We start from the raw sequence: 19344 nt of genomic DNA, 5'->3' as shown, positions 1-19344 counted from the left end.
GCATATGAGACAAGAAGCATTGTTCAGGTGCGACATGTCATTTCTGCTGACATGTTATTGGTCAAAACTTAATGACATGGCCACATCAGCTGCAAGGGGTTTGGGAATGCCAGTCTAACTGTTCACCAGGAGGAAAGAGAAATGCTTTTAATGAACAGTTCACCTGCTTCTACCACAGGCTACCCTTTTAAATTTTCTCTTGACCTCCACCATGGTTAGAAAGATAAACCAATTCCCAACTAGTTGCTGCATCTGGCTCAATACTAAGATATTTGTGTGCTGTACCTTCTTCTCCATCTGGCATGCTTCCTCATAAACTATAAACTAAAAGACTAGTTATCTTACCCCAGTCCGCCACTGCCCCAGTGAACAACGGTAAATAGAGAATAGAGTAGCAATTAAAAACCATCTTCTTAGGAATGAGAGTAGTGGGACATGTCAAGGAGACACTGGTCCATAACAATTAAGAAAACTTTACTGTGGGCTTTGTCAAAGCCCCCAGTCTGGGTGAGGGAAAGTTCCTTAGTGAGGCCCTGATTCTAATTTCCAGGAGGAAGACTCTTGTGCATGTTTCTCTCTGGCCCCGCTTTTACCTGCAGGAAGGATTTTCTCTAGTACATTATTCTTCATGATCACATTTGAAGTGGTGATGGGCATATGCTCTTTTTGCAGCCTGCTTCTTGCTGGTTCAAGCTTGGAAACTCAGTGGTTTTTTTATACCCTGAAGAATCCAAGTTTTGTTGTTGTTTTTAAAGCCTGGACTTCCGATGTCTTTGATAATACATCAAAAACTTAATAGGCTCCCATCCTACTTGTTTCCAGATAGTAATGTATGCTAGTATTCACATATTCACAAGTTCCTTCTTAGACATAATTCTCAAGCCTAATTTATTTGTTTTTATCCTTGCTCTTCTGTCTCTTGCCCTTCAACTCAGTGAAAGCTTCTTTGAGATCAATCAACAGAAATGGGTGGGGTGGATACACTCTTAAACCAACTTAATGGATCAAGTTGCTCAATCTATTTCTAAATTGTCTTTCCTAATATGCGAGGACCAGAATCAAATTTGTCAAAACTTTAAGTCACCAACTTTTGGGTCTTTCACTATTCCTTTTCATTTCTACTTGTAAAACAATCAATTCTTGATTTACCTCATGTGTCTTTATTTTTAGTACTTTGCTAAGTTTAGCTATTAGCAAATGATACACACTGTTACAATTGCATTTTCCAACTTCTCCTAGTTCTAAAGAAAGGCTCAGTGGATACTTGGTATTATTCACTTTATTGCCGACAACAATTTTTCCAAACAACAATTTTTCCAAACATTTTGCTTGCACGTGGCATCGTTCTACATCTTCAAACTCATAATATTAATTTTCTTGTAGCCTACTGCCCAACTACTAAGCCAGTGCCACATATTTTAAGTTTTAGTTTTGTAGCATTCCCCTTCTAATACCAATTTATGTGTTAGTAGATGTATCATTAGTTGCTATGACAGATAAATCTAGAAATATTATTGGCTTATTAGTGGATGTTCATTTCTTGCTCACATAAAGTCCAGCTAGGGGTGGGTAGTACTGAATCCATTCAAGAATTCAGGCTGAGGGAAGCCCAGGGAAAGAAAGAGAGGAAGATTACACAGGTGATGTTTATGGGCGAGGCCTGGAAGTGATATATACAGTCATGGCCAGACTAACTGTAAAGTAGGCTGAGAAACGTAGTCTGTCCAGAAGGAAAGGGAGATGGGTTTGTTGAAGAGCTTACTAGTTCCTCACCTATTTACTTCAGTTCTTACTGATCTTTCCTTATACTAACTGTGACACCATAGGAAATTATTTTTCACCAGGAGCTATATTTAGGTCAATTCTTCCTCATCTCCATCCAAATGAGAAGTATACATACAAACATAAGACACACACTTGGTTCTTATTTCTGTATTGGTAGTTGAGAAAGCTTAGGCTTTTGAATCAGTCAATCCTGGGTTCAGAATCCAGCTCCACCACAAATTAGCTGTGTGCTATTGGGTTACTGCACTTCCCAGAGAACCAGTTTTCTCATTATAAAATAGGAATAATAATAGCTACTTTGTAGGGAAATTGGGAAGATTAAAGGATACAGTGGCAAAAGATAAGGTGTCTTTTCTCCTAGGTACAGATTAAGTACTAATTTACTTGATTAACATTATGACAATTGTAAGGGAGTTTGTGTACCCAATCTATAATGGAATAATAAATGCAAGCCTTTAATTCATAGTTTATTTTTGTCCTGATTATTATCAATCAAGTGTGATTCGAGGGACTCAAAAGACCCCTAACCTTGATCTTGCTTGTAAATTTTATCTTTTAAAGATAAAAATGAGGGCTTCCCTGGTGGCGCAGTGGTTGAGAGTCCGCCTGCCGATGCAGGGGACATGGGTTCATGCCCCGATCTGGGAGGATCCCGCATGCCGTGGAGCGGCTGGGCCCGTGAGCCATGGCTGCTGGGCCTGCGTGTCCGGAGCCTGTGCTCTGCAATGGGAGAGGCCACAACAGTGAGAGGCCCGTGTACCAAAAAAAAAAAAAAAAAAAAAGGAAAAGATAAAAATGATTCAGTGATTCTATGATTCAAATTCCCTTCCAAGTTTTTTCTCTCTGAAGTCCTATTCTTAGATTTTAAAACATTTTATATCACAAAAAAACTAGGTTATACTCTTAGTAGCACAACCAAAGGCATGTTGACATTCTGATATCTTTAAGCATCTACCTTGACAGTGCAACAGTGGTAGCAGAAAACCAGAAATTAAATTAAGAAGAAATAACAGAAAAATACAGAGAATATAAAAGGAGTTGTGTTTCAGATAACAAATTCATTTATTCATAAAACCAAAAACAATTTTTGTGCTAATTTTCCACTTAATGAACTTAGAAAACATTTCTTTCACACTCTTCTCTGTCTAAAGTGTTGTCTGCTTTTTGAAACTATAAGGGTATATTTATTAGCAAGGAATATGCTCAAAACATATTGTTAAGTGGAAACAGCAGGTCAAAAACAACAAGCTTGATCCATGAAAGAGAAAAATTGATGTTGGACTTCATTAAAATTAAAAACTCTGCTCTGTGAAAGACCCAGTAAAGAGAATGAAAAGACAAAGCCATACACTGGGAGAAAATATTTGTCAAACCCATATCTGATAAAAGACTTGTATGCAAGATATACAAAGTACTCTTAAACCTCAACAATAAGAATGATTGAAAGTTGAAACAAGTCAACCACCCCAACTTTGATTACCCCTGCTCTAATATATTGATCAATAATAATGAAAATTCTCTACATACCTAATATATATTGAGCAGTTACCTTCCAGGTACTAAACTAAGCACTTAGAGCATATTATCTCATTTAAATTTCAAAGTCCTTCTGAGAACTAGGTATTATTATTATTATTCCTATTTTACACCAGTGAGGAAACTGGGGACCTGTATATTGTAAATACAGTTTAATAAAAACATTCAGTTGTGAATTTAATGATAGAAGCTCAACAAAACCTCTTCCTTACTGAAAAAGTAGGTAAGAACTGCTAATTCCTGCCTCCATATACAAAAATGTGGCTTTTTCAAACTTTTAAGGATAGGAATAATCCTTTGGTCTTAGGAACCAAAAAACTAGTGCAACTCCAAATAAAAGTAACAAATCTACACTAAGTACACTGTTCAGACTAATTTTGCCAATCCTAATAACCACCTTTGATATCTACAAAAGCAACCTGTACGCATTTTGTGTAAAAAACGTGATCTCATATGCCTTTATGAGAAGCCTAATGCCCACAGTAACGTTCATCCATTCAGACCAATAAATAATGAATGACTTCAAGCTGACCCCAGTTTGCCGCAGGCCGTACTGCTCCCCTTTGTCCCTGCCATGGGAGGTGAGTGATAGTTACTGTTCATGACTGAGCTTGCTTTCTGTACCCAATGTGCTTGTCATATTTAGAAGTCCTGCTTGGCTCCACGGGCATTTGTGCGTGCTACCCTTTACTGTGTGTCCTTAGACCTGGAAGAGAGAGACAAGCAGTGGACTAAGTCTGTACAGTTTCTACATCCTGTGCCTCTAAACCACTTTTTGCTTCAGTCTTAAATCCAAAATTTGAAAGGAGTAGAAATGTGTTCAACTTCTTCACTGTCATTCAAAATGATGAATGTATTTAGGAAAGATGATAATGATGGATCAACATCTAAATTGCCGTTTTGTTTGTTTCCTTCTGCTGTGAAATGTCTGGTGAATCCAGGAATTTTTCTTTACTGTTTTACTCACAAGGAAAAGTTATAGAGCAGTGGAGAGAAAGATTTATAATTAGAAGACATGGTATTGTATTTTAAATCTGGAATTCACTAGCTGTGTACCTTGGGGCAAGCCACTAAACTTTTATGAACACATGCATAAACTAATCTATAAAATGGATATAATATCTCCCCTATCTCTTTCACAGGACTATTTTAAGGCTCAAGTATGATTATGAGTATGAAATGCTTTAAAGAGCATGAAACTGTTAATATAAGGGATTGTTTTTAAATGGAAAATAGACTCTCATACATTAATAACAGAATGAAATTCAGATATTTGCCTAATTTTTATATTATTTTGACTATGTATGTTAGACAGAATAATGTCCCCCCAAAGACATACACGTCTTCATCCTCAGACCCTTTGAATATATTATTTACATGGCTAAAGGGACTTTGCAAGTGAGATGAAGTTAAAGGTATTGCAATGGTGTGCTTATCCTGGATTGCTACTATGCTGGCATACATGAGCCAACAATTGCAGGAGGGCTCCAGAAGCTGGAAAAGGATAGGAAACTGATGTTCCCCTAGAGCCACTGGAAGGAACACAATCCTGTTGATATCTTGATTTGGGGACTTCTGACCTCCAGAAAGAAAAGATTATAAGTTTGTGTTGTTTTAAGTCACTAAGTTTGTGGTTATTTGTTATAGCAGCAATAGGAAACTCACATATCCTCGTAGCATACAGGTACAAATTTTAAAGAGTAATACTTAGTACAAAGGTAATGAAAAATAGATGCGGTTGGGTGTCTGAAAGTCTGGACTTCATTTTATCTCATTATGGCAGAGGTTCAGATATATGCATGTTTTTATTTTCTTCCTGGGCCCAAAGTTTCCTACATTTCCCAGGCTCCCTGAGGTAGGTTTGGCTATATCATTGAGTTCTGGACAATGACATGCAGGCAAAAGTGATGTGCCCCATTTCCAGGCCTGGCCCATAGAAACCTCCTACTGGCGAGCCTCGTTCCCCTTTACCTCTCTGTCTGCCAATTCAGGACACTCCAGGGCCTCAGAGGAGCGTAGAGCCACAACGTGGGAGGACTGAGTTCCTGAAGACCTTTTTGGAGCAGAGTTTCTTCCTCGCCAACTCAAAGTGGCTTGTGATACGAGCAAGGATTAAACCACTCTTATCTTAAACCACTGAGATTTCAGGGTCTGTCTGTTACACCTGGAGTTACTGTTGGTAACCAGTATGTTCCTCTAACTGCCTTCTTTGCTTCTGGGGTTTCAATCCTAGAATCTGAACCAGTCTGTTTTCACTGATGGAACGAACCCCAGTTATACTGCTAAATCCTTTGCTTTTCCTTCATCTGTTCATTATCACTCACATTTAAGTGAAAAGCATAAATAAAAACAAAAAACAAAAACATACTTCTAAGCTGTTTCCCTGGATAATTTTCTCTTTTACTATTTCCCACATACCTCTACTTCTCAGATCTCCCAGATTAGGTTTAAGCATACTAATTTTTGGCCAGTGTTCCCATGGTCTCTCATAATTTATTGTGATCTGCCACTTTCTAGATGGGTGACCTTGGGAAAGTAGTTTAACGTCTTCAAGACTTAAGTTCTTTACATAGAGATAATAATACCTTATCTCAGAAGTATGTTATTAAAACTAAATGAACCTCAATCAGTTACCTCAATTATAAAAGCATGATACTTAAATATATGCCCTATATTTTAAGTATCAAATGGATATTAATAGATCTTTATTTTGAAAGATCTATTTACTTTGGCAAAATATAGGCATCCCCATAAGTTTCTTTCCTCCTTTCCTTCTTCCTGCTCTCCTTACTCTCTATTATCAGCTATATTTGGGGACAAAGATCTGAAGGTGCTTCTGCAACGTGCTACCATTCGCTGTCCACGGGAACCTATGCCATTCATTGGTCCATTTATTCATTCGTTCATCTATCAAGAATTAACTGAGCACTCATCGTGTGCTGGCATTAAGGGAGACAGAGGCAAGATGCCACAGCTAATGAAAAAGGCTGGAAAAGGTGGTGGTGTGGGAATAAGTGGCTGCCTACCCTGAGGGCAGGAAAGAGATGAAAAGGAAGACCACGGGGAATGTCTTTAGCAGGATCTTGTAGAAGATTGCCATTTAAAGCAGAAGCAGCAGAAATCCAGGCTATGTCATTTATGCTCACAATTCCCTTTCTTCTGCCTTGGAATAAAAATATCAGAGGAAATTACTCTGTAAACGTGGCCATTATGTTCTACTTCTGCTGATATTGAAGTTCGTTCTTATTCACCGAGGACACAAGTGAAGGTGGAAGGGAGCTAGTGGTCTGGGTAGGTTGGAGACGCCGAGCCTGGAACTGAACATTTTCTGTAGACAATCTCTTCGTGGGTAATTGAAAGTGGGCTCTTTGAAATGCTAGTGATTTAATAACTTTCTTATGAATTAAAAAATAGGCACATGCTCTTCCTTTCTTCTTTATAACGTAGCCATTTACACATCTTCCAGTCTTGGAAGTATTTCTAGCTTAAACATTTCAGAACTTTGAAACTTAAAAGGTTTGGTATTTAGGGCGAATAGTCCTTGTCCTGTTTCACATAACCAAGGCTGAACATTTCACGTCCTGACATTTCCAGGCACAGGGACAAATGCTGCCATGTTTTACAGCCACATGGAGAGTGAGGTAATTACTAGCAGCAGAGGCGTTGATGTCTTTCTCTAAGTTATTCACAGTCTTCAGGTCCCACATGTGCTGATTCCTACCTGATATCTCCTCTCTGCCACATTCAATTGCTTTTGTTAATTTCATCGATTTAAAAAGAGCAGTTCTGCTTGCTGCTTGCCTTTAAGGTAGGCGTGAGGATTGATATATTTCCTTCACTTCCACTCCTTGAGGTTGATGACATTTTCGATAAGCAATCTTATTTTTTTTCTCCACTTTGCATTATAAATGTGTCTTTGGAATGTACAGGCATAAGTACCTGGTTGTAGTCATGTAATAATATACGTGTGTGTATGTGTGTATACAAATGCACATAGAAACACACATAAAATGTGATCTGCATATACATTGTACATGTGTATATTCTTTGTATTATATAAATTTATATAGTTATAGGCACATTACTGGTGCATACCTGTGTTCATATGTATATATGTGATAATTTCATGTATATATTTTTACACACACAATGAAGGGTTGAGAGGCCAGATGGAGGTGGAAAAGCCATAGTTAATGGACTTTTTAGTCAGTTAGGTCTAATTTCAGTCTGTGCTTCGGCACTCACAAGCTGGATAACTTGGTTAAACTCAGTCAAGAAACTTAACCTCCCTAATCCACAGGCCCTTCAGCAGGAATAGTGAAACTTTATCTCATGTCATACCCATGGAACACTTGTGAGGAATAAATGAGATCAGGAACCACAGTGCTGTCCTTGCTGTGAGCTTGGAACACAGCAAAAGATGAATGCTATCTGCTACTAATTTATATTATTTTTGTATGGACATGCATAGCTGTTTTCTCTAATAAATGGCAATTAGTTCCCTGCCTATCTGTAATTTCTGGTTAAATAATGGTTAATCCAGACCTTTTTTTTTCTTTTCAATTCTTGTTAAAATCTTCCAAAACCAATGGACTCCATAGGTTATCTAAGTTCATTAAAATCATCAACACACTAAATTTCTAAACATATTGAAATTATGTGTTTATGTAAAAACTAATAAATTGTTTTTTCAGCCAAATCATGTGTAGGACCTTGATTGAGCAATAGATGTTTCATGTAGTGCTAGAACATTAGAACATTAGTGTGTGTGCATACATATGTATATGCACACATAGATGTACATGTATGCATAAGTGATATATACACACATACACACACACATATATATATCACAATTATATACAATGATAAATGCAGGAGCAAAAAATAAAGTCAGAAAATGAAATTTAAATTCTTGGTAGCAAAATCACAATAAACTTTTCACAGAGACTGTTTGGATGGAGGAAAGGGTATGGGACTTCAAATAATAACTCTTTTTCATGTCTTTGTGTCACAGTATTAAATGTGTGATCTTGGGCAACTCAAAATCTCTAAATCTTGTTTTCCTCAAATATAAACTAGGAATTCTAAGATCTCTTTCATTTCTAATTTACTGGGTTGTCTTGGGATAAATATGTATCCTCTCTGAGCCCCAGTTTCTTTATATGTCAGATGAAGTAAAGATTACATACAGTATAGGGTTTTTGTGAAGACTGAGATAAATCATATTGACATGCTTTATAAATTACAAGAGAACCACATAAACTTCTATAGCTAGTAAAAATAATAGAGGTATTACCATATGAATTCTTATACTTTAAATAAGTTCCTTTAAAATTCCATCTTTAACATCATTTTATTTATATGTGGGTATACTTTTTGAAATGTGACCTCCAAATCAAAGATTTATCATCATTCCAGCCTTTAACTATCCAACCAAAATGTTCTATACAAGTTATTGTACAGAAAAATGTAACTACTAATACATGGGAAAATATACACTTTAAAGCTGTTGTAATGTCTATTAATACAGATTTCACATATATGTACGAGTGTATTTGTATGAATGAATTTGTCTATCCTTAGGTGCTGGATTAATTTTGTCAGTCTTTAAGAAAATAAACATGTTTTCCTGTAAAAATCTGTCTAGCACTATTTGTAATAATGAAGTCTACCCATTCAGCCATTGTTCTAGAAAAATGCCCAGTGGTGCCATTGACATTTAGATTGGCAATCTGGGAGTACAACTGCAGTTCTCTTGAAAGTATTGCTTTTAAATATTATCAACATGGTCTGCAGTTGAAACTTTGTGTATAATGCAAAAATCATTCCAGTAGATATCCTTATCCATTTCCATATGTAATTCTAATACAGTGTGTACAGTGGCTCAAGTTTTAGATTTAAATAGTGATTGGCTCTTTCAATTTTTTCAAAATTTATTAAATGCCTACCATATGCCAAACTTTTTGCTGGGACTTGAGGAAATGTGGAGAGTAAAATCAGACCCAGTTCTGTCTTTATAAAGCTTTCAGTCAGTATGGGAGGGATGGGGTTGAGTGCTAATTGCACTCAACAAATAATCTATAAAAAACACATAAAACTACAAACGTGATTTGTGCTAGGAAGAAAAGATAAGAGAATTATTTAAGATGTAAAAATCAATTGGATTTGGTGAAAGATTTTAATTGTGAATGGATGAAAAAGTAAGAGTATAAAATATGAGTCCTAGTTTTTTAGCAACTGGATGGCTAATGGAGTCTGAGATAGGAAATAGAGGAAGAGACCCAAATTTGAGGCTGGAGGTAGGTAGTGGGTGATGCTTTGATTTGGACATGCTGGATTTGAGGTGCCATTGAAACACCCAAGAGAAACTGTCAAACAGGCAGTTGTCTATATGATTCTAGTGTTCAGGGGAGAGCTCAGGGAAGGTGATATAAATTTGGGAGTTATTGATATTAAAGAGGTAATTGAAGCCTTGGGCATGGGTAAAATTGCTAGGAATCATATAGATGAGGAAATAAAAGAGATTAGTATAATGTTTTGAGTAGCTATAATATGGTTACAAGAATTATGTTAATGGACGTGCATTTGCTTACAAGTACTGTATCTACGTTGTCAACAACAAACCAATGAAGGTATTAACAAAAAAGAGAGTAAAATGTATAACCTGAATATTACAGTTGGTAACATAAATGTTATCCATTTGATAATAAATATCCAAATCATGTTGTTATTAACTTATAACAAGTACGTATTCAGTGTTGGTGATTTTGACAGCAGTAAGATTAAATGTGTTGGCTTGCTAAAAACAGGCTAAACAGCATTGAAAAGTGCTGATATTGATATTTTTAAAAATAATTTGGATACTAGCTATAAACACATACTCATACATTCACATTCACACATACAAACATGTACACTTACAGTATGAAATTCAGGGATTAAGATTTTTTTAAGACTTTAAATAGAACTAGGGTATGGCATTTAATAATTTTTCCCCATTATTTGTTCTTAGACATTGCCAGCTTAATTGTGTTTTATGTATCATCTCAGTTACAAAATACCTGAAACTTTTATCGAACAAGAAATATTTTAGGTTAGATAGAGTTCAGGAAATAACGAATTATTTTGGAATTGGCTTTTTAACTAATTTGTTCAAGGAAATTTCTATATAGGAAATATAGAAAGGTTTGTTCACCAGAAATATCCGTTAACCAGTTTGTCCTGCTCCTAAAAGAAAGAGTTTAATGGAGATGAAAGGAATGCCATGAGAATTAATAAATAAACATCTGCCACCATCTTACAAAACATGTGGTAAATGCGAGGGTGGATACTGTAGTTGTCGTTACCAATTATTGTCTCTATGAAATTTTTAAATCTTCATTCATCAGGAATCATGTGTGGGATGGGTCCAAGTGCAGCGGGACTCTTCTTTTTTACCCCAAAGAACCCTGTGCTCCTAAAGGACATGTTGGAAAGGTCACAAATCACACTGCACGCAGTGCTCAGAGCACAGCCTGTACCTACAAGCCTGTTCCCTCTGTATCAGTGTACATGCAAACTTTTGTTGGAACTGCTTAGCTTTGGTGTGTCAATGGCTCTTGGGAACACCCTCAGCTTCCTGTATTTCAGACTCCATGGGGCAAGGGTCAGGGTCCTTCTACTGTAGCATGAAGTGAGTTGACACTGCCCATGTTGGCTATGGAGTGGATCCACCAGCCATGGGGGACCAACGCATTGTAAGGGGCTGGATCTTGCACACACTCTCTCCCCTCTTGCTGTAAGTAAACACTATACAACTAGAGGCTTGCAGTGCTCTCACTCTGACTCTGAATATAAGACTTGCTTCGGCCATTAGAATGAGGCAGAAGTAAATGGTGTGCCAGTGTTTCTCCTTCTTCTCTTTTACTTCTGCCATCACTGTGACAAGGGCATGCTCAGAATCACATGCTCAGGTCACAGGAGAAGGATGAATCACCTACAACAGAGCTGTCTCAGCTAAGCACAACCTAGAATACAGCTCCCAGAAGACTTGCTGATACTTGAGTGAGGTCAGCCAAGACCAGCAGAAGCACCCAGTTGAGTTGGGGAGAGGCATCCGCATCATCTTTGAGTAAGAGTTTGTTAACCTTTAATAGGGAGGAATGGGCCACTTCCATAGGCTCAGGTTGTTCAGAGGAATCTGGGGTTTCAACATTTTTGGTTGCATCAGCCAATTTATCTCCATCCATGTTCTGGATCCCATTCTTTTTCAAACAAGTCCCTGACCTTGGCAAAAACTTTAACCTTCCATGGGGCTCAGCTACTCTTACAATTAAACCACATTTAGCCTTTTATTGTTAATTAATACTTTCAGTGTTCTGTTAATTTTTCCCCACAGAGTGACAGGGCTTAACAATGGCCACTCAGTTCCATTTTCATTGCAGTAATTGCTATTTCTCCTACACATCTGATATATGGTACCAGCTAGGGATTTGCTTCAATCAGTATAGCCATTCTAGTCCAACAATGCTGGGATTTTTAACAATTGCACTGCCATCTTGTGCCCAGTGTCAGGCAGCAAATATTTTAGCTCCAAAATACCATGCCAGTGTCTGCTTTCTTGGGCCACTCCTAGCACCAGCTGGTCCAGGTTGGGTTCTCAAAGACATTGATTCTGAGACAGAGATTAATGTTGGGGATGTTTTATCAGGGTGTGCTCTTGGTTCCAAGGGCAGGGAAGGGGTGGGGAAGAAGGTAGATTGGGCAGAAGTTGAGTTGTGTTGTAGGCTCAGTAGAGACCTCAGCCAACCTTACAGGGAGATTGACATTGGAGTGACCCTTCAGATTTGTGCCAGGTTGTCCTTTCATTGATCATTACTGAATACAGTCCATGTTGAGGGAAGTGGCTCTCTTTTGCTAGACCAATCCTGGCAGGGGTCTGAAAGAGGTTTCTGTGGGCAGTACTTTCAGCATCTGGGGAAGTAAATCCTTCATTCCTGCAGGGGGAATCTTGGCTGTGCATAGTAGAATCCACAACCACATAATTACATCGAAGTAAATTATGATTATGGCAAAATGAAGACAGTTTAGCTTTCAAATCCCCAAATTTCCCACCTGTTTATTTACTACTACTTTGAAGTCTTCCAGTTTAAGAGAACTCTTTGTGGTTATACATTTTCCTGGGTTGGTTCCCTCTACATCCATAAGCATCAGCTATAATTAGTGGTTTTTTTTAATGTTTTTTATTCCAGTCTGAGAGCTTATATGGAAGGTACCATGATTTATTCTTAAAAAGAAAAATCACTGTGCTAACACATACCAAGGGTTCCATAATATTTGTGGAATGGCTGTCGACTAGGGCACCACAGTCTATATTTGTCAGGCTTTCTATCCATCATTTTACTTTCTACAAAGAGGTACTATATTAAAAGATAATGATAATGATCCCATTGTAGACAATCTACAACTATTACTTTCCCTCTATCACTTCATTTGCATACAAATACCTAAAGTTTTAAAATTTCTCATAATATTTTAGGGGGGAAATATCCGTGGTAAATGAACCTTGTTAGGTAGCTTAAATTAGCCTTTCCAAAAGACTCCATCAAATCTGAGATTAAATTACTTTTAGATTATATTTATCCAAAAATATTTCTTGTCTTTTATTAGAGATAATTTCCATGGGACTGAGACTCCAAATTCTTCAGTACCTCTCATATGCTTTCATGGCTCTTATTTTGAATCTGAGTATTACGTTCATTGCCTATTTCTGAACTCCATGTAAATTCAATTTTTCTAAAGTAAGATTTTATATTATTGTTAATACCTACAGATTTTTAAACTTTTACATTAGATATGGAAATCACCCTTGGTTCTCAATAGCATTTCCAGAGAGGAGAAAATGTATTGCACTTCTCTTTCACTGCAACATCTGTGATTGTCTTTCTATAAGTTCATTTTCTTAGCAATGGGAAAACTTTTCTCCTCCTCAGTTGGATAGTAACTAGTAGTCAGTTACTAAAACATAGCAGAGAAAGTATTTTTCTATCTTCCAGTTCCTTAAAAAATTAATGTGCCTTTAGAAATTACTCTAGAGATGTTTTTAGAGAATTGTTAGTCTGGGGGAAAATATGGCAGCTGCACATGTTGTTTGTACATTAGGGACTGGGTAGTAGGTGTGCATTCTGCAGTATTATTGCACTGTGGGAAAACCATTGTCCTAAACCAAAGAATGTGCTGCCTAGAGTTCCAAATCTCTCACAAGGGTTGATTGTGTGGAAGCTGAAAAAGATAATTCAGCATAGTTTTCTGGGTAACAGAACATTTTTATAAGATTAATTGGAAGGTCCAGTCTTGAAAAAATAATGCAAAACCCCATACATGCTAAGCTCTGCCATCATACAGCCTCCTCTGGTAAAGCACTTGGTGTATCATGAGCCCATTTTGATTCCTTTGAAAGAGAATTATTTTCCTGGAAATATTAATTTTTATAGCATAAATCTATATATGACATAGTTCTGTGATATAAATCCCAAGTGAAAAATTATTGGGAAGTTTTTTCATAATATTAATAGATGTATTTTAAAAAGACTCAAGGTGAAAGGTGATTACTGCTGTTATGGACTGAATTGTGTCCCCCTAAAATTAATATGTTGAAGTCCTAACCCCCAGTATCTGGAAAAGTGACTACATTTGGAGGTTGGGTCTTTGAAGTGATAATTAATGTAAAATGAGGTCATTAAGGTAGGCCCTAATCCAATATAACTGATGTCATTATAAGAGGAAGAAATTTGGACATAGACCCATACAAAAGAAAGACCATGACAGAAAGAAGATGACCATTTGTAAGCCAAGTAGAGAGTCATCGGAAGAAACCAACTTGCCAACTTGATCTTGGACTTCAGCCTCCAGAATTGTGTGAAAATAAATTTCTGGTTGTTTAAGCTATTCAGTCTGTAGTACTTAGCTATGGCAGCCCCAGCAAACTGAGACCCTGTCTGCAACAATAAGAAAACTTGCTGTATTTTGGATTTGTGTGTTTATCTGTACTTTAGTTCCTAAAGCTTGCTATTTATTTAGCTGAAAGATTTTGTCATAGAGTGAAACAATACTCATTACTAAATAAAACAATATTTGGACTTCTAAGTATATCTGAATTTTAAAAAAGTCTTACATGTCATCTAAGGAAGGTGATGAAGTCAATAATTAAGATATTTCTGATAAAGAAGATTTTAAAACAACATGTTGTTGATTGAATGAAGGGTAAACAGAAGAACAATTCATATTTTTCTATTGTTTTCCCTGATATGTACCTTAGCTTATTTTAATCCCAAGTTTTAACATAACTGAACAGTGGACTGGGCTACAAAGATTAAGTGGGCAGAGTCCCAAGGTAGAATTTTTATAAAGAAAGGCAATTTAGTAAAAGCACAGCTGACATTAAGAAACTATATCTTAGGATACTATGTCATGATCATTCATAAATTATTTTTTCTCTATGGAAACATTTGTGTAATTTCAGCATATATGATTGTAGGTATAATGCTGTGTCTTTAAGAATATATGAAGGGCTTCCCTGGTGGCGCAGTGGTTGAGAGTCCGCCTGCCGATTCAGGGGACACGGGTTTGAGCCCTGGTCCGGGAAGATCCCACATGTCGCGGAGCGGCTAGACTGCTGAGCCTGCACGTCCGGAGCCTGTGCTCCGCAACGGGAGAGGCCACAACAGTGAGAGGCCCGCGTACCGCAAAAAAAAAAAAAAAAAAAAAAGAATATATGAAGAGCAGTGCAAAAGTGCACTAATTCAATTTAAACAATACTTTTGCTACTGTAGCCCCACAGCTTACTATTTTCTTGGCAGACTCTCACAGTATTCAATTAAATTGAGTAAATATGTCCCCACAAAAGGTATGTGTTGAAGCCCTATCCCCCAATGTGACTGTATTTAGAGGTAGGGCCATTATAGAGATAATTAAGGTTAAATGAGGTCCTCGGAGAGGGGCCCTAACCCAATAGGACTAGTGTCTTTACAGGAAGAGGAAGAGACATCAGCAGTGCACCTGCACAGAGGAGAGGCCATATGAGGACAGAGTGAGAGGGCAGCCGTCTGTAAGTCAAGGAGAGACGCCTTAGGAGAAACCAATCCTGCTGACACCTTGGTCTTGAACATCCAACCTCTAAAACTGTGAGAGTAAATTTCTCTTGTTTAAGCCATCCACTATGTGGTACTTTGTATGGCAGCCCTAGCAAACTAATAATGTCTCAGGTATCTGTTGAGAACATACTAACAAGAGAGAATAGTTATAATTTCTAAAAAGAGCGAGTTTTCAACACTGCATTTTGGTTTGGACAGGCAATGGTTTGTGCTTATGTAGGAAAATATGGGATAGGGCCTGTTTCATATACGTACATTCTATATCATCAGGAAGCAGCGCATTTATATTCATGTTAGCTTTCTTCTTAGAATCATCAAAAGTATTTGAGGAAAGGCAAATTCAGCAGAAAATTCAGAAGCCAAATCTTCTGTTTTCCTAACAGAAAAAATTAATATCCATTAATTAGGATAAGAAAAAAATCTGACAAAATGTAGTGATATCACTTGTATGTTTATCAATAGTAAGCAATTAAAAATGCAATTGGCATAATTTATTTAAGTAACTTCTAAAACCTTTCCAGTTCATTTGATTTCTGAGTATGGACTCCACATTAATTTGAAGAAAACTGATATTTTTCATTACATGTTTATAGACATGTTCCATGATAGTTTAATGTAGGTAATTAATTAAAGAACTACAGTAGTCTTTGTATCTTTACAAAAAGAGCAAAAAAGAGAAAGAATATTTTATATTTTCTAACGATACTGTGGCTTTGGTTTAGTATTTAATTTTTCCAGGAGTGTGTGTGTGTGTGTGTGTGTGTGGGTGTGTGTGTGTATTAAATACTTGGCCCAAGACAAATACTTCCTAAATCATGGAAAACATACATACTTAGAATGACAATATATATGGAAAAAAGAAACACAAGTGTTTTGGTTTGCACCCCAGGTGATTTAATTTTATTTCAGCAGAAATTATAGAGGAAGTTTAAGAACAGTGATAAATATCAGCAGTATAGAATGTCACCAGTGATGTTATCTGGCATGTTGAAAAACAGAGCAATATACTTAAGTGCCATTTGACAGGAAAACAGAGCCATGTTGTTTCATCTCTTCGTTGCATTCAGATTCAAACCAATTATGAAAAACAACATATAGTGTAATACAAGGAATATTCCATTGTGATACACATGAGATTTCTGAACGTTTACAAGTTCAACAAAAGGTTATCAGAATCCCCAAAGTCCTATTTCAGGGCACTGACATTTCTTGGTGCCTGAGTGCAGACTGCAAGTGGCCAGAGATGTTTCACTCAGTGTCACTGTAGCACCTGTTCCTTTTAATTTGCTCTTCCACCGTGAGTTGTTCAAACTGGACCTCCACTGTGGGAAATGGAGGCTCAGTTGTAAATTCACTGTTTGAAGCATCAAAACTTGTGTTTCCATTAATATGTGCTGCTCCTATTGTTTCACCATGCCAATGTCTGATGTCCTTCTCCAATTCTCTTAAATACAAACATGGCATATTTTTAATTTGATCTACAGAATCTATTAAATTACTCTTAAAAATGTTCTCATTCTTCTTGGAAAAAGCAGCAATTTTCACAGTGTTAGAAAAGAAGAACTGTAGGTTTTTGTTATTTGAGTGGTTTCCTTTGATATTTAAGATATTTGTATCAGAAGAGGGCATTGACCTTTTCCCCTTTACTATGATCCTGTCACTGAGGCCTGACTTGGGGACAGACTGCATAGGACTGCCAGCAGTAGCTCTGTCAGTCTGTTTATCAAGAGCCATAGCCAGTACATTCCCCGAGTAAGTCTTTTCAGATTCAAATACACCAAGTAACTCTGAGATTCTAGAAGCATTTTCTAAGTTTTCAGTTTGATATTCATTTGCAGTGTAGTGTGCTTCACTTGACAGTGGCAATAGATTAGGAAATTCTAAAATAGATGTCTTCTGCCTGCAATTATTCAGATATGACGCTGCTACATAATTGTTATTATTATTCTTATTCAAATTCTCTTTACGATTTTCTGGCTCCACCTCATCATCAGTGTTAGTAACCTGTAAAACTTCTGTACCATCAGGTTCATTAGTTTTTTCATTTTTCTCCTTCTCAGCACTCTGCACAACCACATTACTGTTGTCATGAAGATCCATTTCACTTTTCCTCTTATTCTTTGTATCTTTGGGCTCATTCAGCTTATCTTGCACATTCTTATTTCCTTCCTTCTTTCCATCTTTTCTTGCTTCATACATTTCCATTTCTTTGATTCCTGTAACATCCTCTTTCTGACACATGTGGATGGGCTGCAGACATGGCTGCAGGAAAGAAATGTTATCTTGTTCTTGTCCTTTATTTTCCACAGTTTTCATGTGTTCTATTAGTGACTCACTTTTAAATTCAGCAGATGTAGAGGTTGTCATTTCCGGTGGCCATTTAGGTTTACTCATTTTGAGCTCCTCCTCAAGGGGGAAGGTTTTCTTAGGCATCTCCCTGGAAGGGGGCCAAATGATTTTTAATTTTCCCCTCTCCCCACATTTTCTCAAGTCATCCCTTTGCCCTTCACTGTTACCAGCATCTAAATGTTTATTAAGCTCTCCAAGCATGGGGGTATTTTCTGCATTGTTTTTACACATATTTCGTTCTTCACTGGGAGTAAAGTCAACTGAGCTGCTTTGATTTTTGCAATTCCATCGATCTTTATGCTGTTTGTGTCCAAAACCTTCATCATAATTTCCTTTAGATTTGAAAAGTTGCTTAAAGTGAGGTTTACAATATATTTGTCCATGAAGCGATGCATAATTTCCCAAACTGTCAAAAAGAAAAAGAAATTTAACATTCTAAATATACACTGAAAATTCATAAGGAATTAGGGAATTGATTATTTCAAGAATGAGTCAGAGATTCAGCACAATTAACTTACTGACAATAGGAATGTGCTTATTAATTGAACATTCCTGTTAGATAATAGTCACCACTAATGCCCTACATGATACTTGTCTCGGAGTATTTAGAATTTCATGCTGTATGTCAGGTATTGGTATAATAGGTATTATAGTGTAATGCATATGTAGTTATAGATGGTGTAAAATGATAGGACTAAGTCTTTGCTAACTCAGTGAATTGTGTGAGGGGCTTCAGTTTTCAATAAATCCTGAAGAGCATACATGCAAAAATCAACTATTTGAGCTTCCTTGTTAACTGGATTTTGAATGAATTGGAAAGCTTGCCTATGCAATTTTTTATCTTGTCTCTTTGGAGAGATTAACAAATAGAATGCCTGTTAAAATTAAAATCAAATTTAGTCAAAGGCAGCAGCGTCAGTTTTTGAATATTTCTGAACCTCCACATAAAAACAGAAAGCAAAACTTAAAACACATGGATAAAATTACAACAAAACTAAGTGACAAGGTATCCTCACCAGCCCCAAAATACAAGGAGGTAAGGACAAACCAACAACAGCTACAAGACTAGCATAATAGTTGCATCTGTATGGGTGACAGTAGAGGGAGAAATGAAGGTGTCTAATGGACCTGACAATATGAGACCACAAAATAGGCAATCAATATTTCCTGGAAAGTGTCACATGCCAATCAGAGAGCAGCAGCTGAAATTGGGAGGGGTTTTGCCCGTTTCAATAGCCAGTGAGTGCAAAGGCCCTGTGGTAGGAAAGACTGAAGAGGCTAGAGAAATCAAACTCAAAACTGACCCACTGAGATCCCCTCTTAGAACAAGACTCTACCCTGAGAAAAACAATTATGGGAGTGGAATCAAAACTGAGTTGGATAATGATGACAGAAATGAAAAGAAGGTCCCAATCAACATGGGGGAGAGGATCCAAGGCAGGAAATCCAAGAAGTCGAGCCACCATACTTTTTTGAACAGTATATGAAAACCAGAAGAGGCAGTTCTGTGAAGGTGGGAAAACCATCCTGAATTTTTCTT

At 37.0% G+C, this 19344-nt stretch overlaps 1 protein-coding gene across 1 annotated transcript in view; it reads right to left on the bottom strand.

The window, feature by feature from the left end:
- Positions 1–16703: 16703 nt before the first annotated feature.
- XIRP2 (xin actin binding repeat containing 2) overlaps positions 16704–19344 on the bottom strand; it is a gene marked incomplete at both ends in the record, with an annotated part of 301350 nt that continues 298709 nt past the window's right edge. The window contains one exon of the mRNA XM_082629891.1: positions 16704–18210. Within this exon, the coding sequence (XP_082486017.1) occupies positions 16704–18210 (1507 nt within the window). The remainder of the gene's footprint in view (positions 18211–19344) is intronic.

The sequence above is a fragment of the Mesoplodon mirus genome (assembly GCF_964341445.2).
Source record: "Mesoplodon mirus genome assembly, chromosome: 8".
Taxonomy (NCBI): Eukaryota; Metazoa; Chordata; class Mammalia; order Artiodactyla; family Ziphiidae; genus Mesoplodon; species Mesoplodon mirus.
The sequence above is the reverse complement of the archived record's forward strand: the minus strand, read 5'-3'. Positions and strand labels throughout refer to the sequence as shown.